The 2,758-nt window shown below is 45.8% G+C and overlaps 1 protein-coding gene across 6 annotated transcripts; it reads left to right on the plus strand.

The window, feature by feature from the left end:
* LOC104430378 (probable DNA double-strand break repair Rad50 ATPase) lies at positions 1-2,518 on the plus strand. Of its 6 annotated transcripts, none has more exons than XM_039310563.1 (5): positions 1-736; positions 836-902; positions 977-1,171; positions 1,517-1,777; positions 1,875-2,518. In XM_039310563.1, exons 3-5 carry the CDS (start codon positions 983-985, stop codon positions 2,226-2,228), a joined length of 804 nt encoding a protein of 267 aa, XP_039166497.1. In that variant the 5' UTR covers positions 1-736; positions 836-902; positions 977-982; the 3' UTR covers positions 2,229-2,518. The 6 variants fall into 6 exon arrangements, with proteins under 6 accessions (XP_039166497.1, XP_039166498.1, XP_039166495.1 ...); XM_039310564.1 differs by having other exon boundaries at positions 836-872; XM_039310561.1 differs by having other exon boundaries at positions 1-204.
* The last annotated feature ends 240 nt before the right edge of the window (positions 2,519-2,758 follow it).

A 2,758-nucleotide genomic window follows, 5' to 3' on the forward strand; every position in this document is an offset into this window, starting at 1 on the left:
CATTTGGCCTGAACAGCGGAGCCAGGGACAACGTCGTTGTTCTTCTTCTCCTCCGATTCCCTCCACAGCCACAATTCGCAGATATAGAGAGAGAGAGAGAGAGAGAGAGAGAGAATGAGTGAAGTGGGGATGCATTGAAAGCTCCTGCGCCGAGGACAGATTCTCCAACCGATCGGATCCCGCGCTGCAATTTGGCCGTGGCAGGTTCTGATTTTCTCTCTCTCTCTCTCTCTCTATTTCTTCCATCTCTCCATCGTCGAAGTCGTCGTGTTTTTTTACCTTCTGGGTCTTCTGGGTAGCACTCGTTCCGCGTTGATTGGGCTCGCGGGAACAACGCCAATCTCGTGAGCTCCGCTCTTTTCGCGTTTTCCCCTCCTGTGTTATTGCGTTTCTTGTCGAGTCAACGCGTGAAGGCGTGGACTTTTTCTCTTCTTTTCTTGGGTTACCTCCGGGATGGGGGCGGTGGGTTTTCTCGCGATGAGATCTTGTTCTGCGAAATGGGCTGTTGAACCGACCTGTTGGCTTTCTGTGAAGATTGTGGCTTCTGGGTTTTCATCGAGACTGCTAGTTTTGGTGTTTTTCTTCGTCTTGGGCAATTGTTTCATGTTCTTTTCAGCTTTTCCTGACATTTGTGTGTGTGTGTGTGTGTGTGTGTGTGTGTGTGTGTGTGAAAAAGAGAAAGCGAAGATTGGGTTGCTTTTTGAGTGGTTCTACTTTTTGCTCCCATTTTGCCAGTGTAAGTCGCTGCTTTAGCTTCAATGAATAAGTGAATATCATACGCTTTTATGAGTTAAAGCTGGATTAATTTAGCTCTTCCCATTTCTTATGATCGCAGCTTCTCCGAGGAATACACGCGTGTCCGACGCCACGCGGTAACTAATTTGTTTTACTTCTTGACCTAGGTATGCGATTGCTTTGACGTGGTGTGTCGATTCTTCGTGGCAAGTTTTTGTTTGACACTTTCTGTAATTGGCAGTCTGAGATGGAGGCTGAGATGGATCGTTTTGCACGAGAAAAGAAAGAATTACCTGAACAAGTCCGGGACCTAGAGAACCAGCTTGAGAGGGTTCACTCTGAGAGAGTGGAGGAAATTGCAAAGCTCACTTCTGAGAAGAAGGCCCTTCAAGATCGTCTTCATGATGCAGAGACTCGTCATAGTGAAGAATTGGAGGTTATCTGTCACTGCTTCTGTCGCTTGATTTATCCTTAATCAAGTTCTTTTGCTTTCTTTTCATGTGAACATGTGCTTTTCTAAACGCTGCATTTCCCATGTGAGGGAGTAAGGATTTGGCTTAGTGATGGCTTCTCTTACTAAGTCTCAAGAGGTCTTGGTTTTGGTTTATATGTGTTGCCTACATCTCTCCAAGAAGGGGAAAAAAAATTATCTATTGGCAACTGTTTTTCCAGAAGATTGCATGGGAAATTGCTTTGGATGAATTGGATTTATCCCCATTTTTCCTGCCTTAGGGAAAATGCTAATTGATGTCTTTTGAACCAAAATATGTGAATGGAACAGAAAGTGGTAAAGGAAAAGGACGCCCTTGCTGTAAGGCTGAAGATTGCGGCAGCTGGGAGGAAAAGATCTGATGAAGAGCCGAAGCGGTACGAGATGGAAAATGTGACTGGAGAAGAGATTCAGCAGTCCCTTGAGGACGAGATTAGAAGATTGAGAGAAACAGTGGGACAAACTGAAGGAGAAAAGCGAAAAAAGGAGGAGCAGATTGCTGAATATAAAGAACGTATCAATGATATGCAAGCACGATTGGAGGCCTACCAGGTTTGTGCCAACTACTCTCATTCAAGCATATGCTTTAGTATTAATTTGGGTCGTCCCTCTCTTTCTTTGTTGCTTAGATTTCACCTCCTCTTTGCAGGAATATATCCAATCACTCGATACTCAACTCCGGGAAGAAATGTCTAGGCATGCTCCTCTGTACGGTGCTGGTCTGGATGCACTTTCAATGACAGAGTTGGAGACGATCTCGTGCATTCATGAAGAAGGGCTTAGGCAGATCCACGCCATTCAGCAACAACGTAAGGGCAGCCTTCTTAGCAGTCCTATCATGAGTACCCACACGCTACCGCCGCACAATCACGGGTTGTATCCGAACGCGCCCCCTCAAGTGGTGGTGGGGCTTCCCCCTTCCATCATGCCCATTGGCGTAGGGATGCACCACAGCAACGGGCACGTCAACGGTGCAATGGCTCCCTGGTTCAGTCACAAGTAGAGCCCTGGAGTCATTGCGGGATGCCCTACCCTATCCACCTGGGATCTGTTTTGCATTGAAAGTGGAGGGATGATGATTTTCTGAGAGTGGAATTTATTTGGCATTTTGACTGGCGGGACTGTTGGGATGAGTTGCTGTTGAAAGGGCTGTTGTAATTGATAGATAGCTGGACGGAGGGGGTAATTAGATTGGTGTCTGGTCCAATGGGAGTAACAGTTAAACTGCCATGCCTGCTTTTTTTTAATAGTTCTTCATATGATCAATTATAGGTTCCAACAAATTTTGCAAAAGTGTCTCTCACATTTACTCTCTCTCTCTCTCTCTCTGTGAAGAAGTGATTTGTGGAGCAGACACCAAGTTTCTCTCTACTGTCAGCTGTTACCTTGATAGGAGTCTGAACTTTTCTTTCTTGTAAATGCTAATGCTTTCAAGGTGTTTAGCACGGGTGACACTACACGACTTGAACACGACTTGAACATCACTTGAGTCGAATATCACTCGAAACTCTTGAACGCGCCGTGGCTTATTAG

Source organism: Eucalyptus grandis, chromosome 3, assembly GCF_016545825.1.
Source record: "Eucalyptus grandis isolate ANBG69807.140 chromosome 3, ASM1654582v1, whole genome shotgun sequence".
NCBI classification, from domain to species: domain Eukaryota; kingdom Viridiplantae; phylum Streptophyta; class Magnoliopsida; order Myrtales; family Myrtaceae; genus Eucalyptus; species Eucalyptus grandis.

Bases quoted from the DNA above. Each gene is read 5' to 3' on its own strand.
- LOC104430378 (XM_039310563.1), top strand. From the start codon at position 983: ATGGAGGCTGAGATGGATCGTTTTGCACGAGAAAAGAAAGAATTACCT. The intron at 1,172-1,516 runs GTTATCTGTCAC...TGAATGGAACAG, and splicing joins GTCATAGTGAAGAATTGGAG to AAAGTGGTAAAGGAAAAGGA. The intron at 1,778-1,874 runs GTTTGTGCCAAC...TCCTCTTTGCAG, and splicing joins CACGATTGGAGGCCTACCAG to GAATATATCCAATCACTCGA.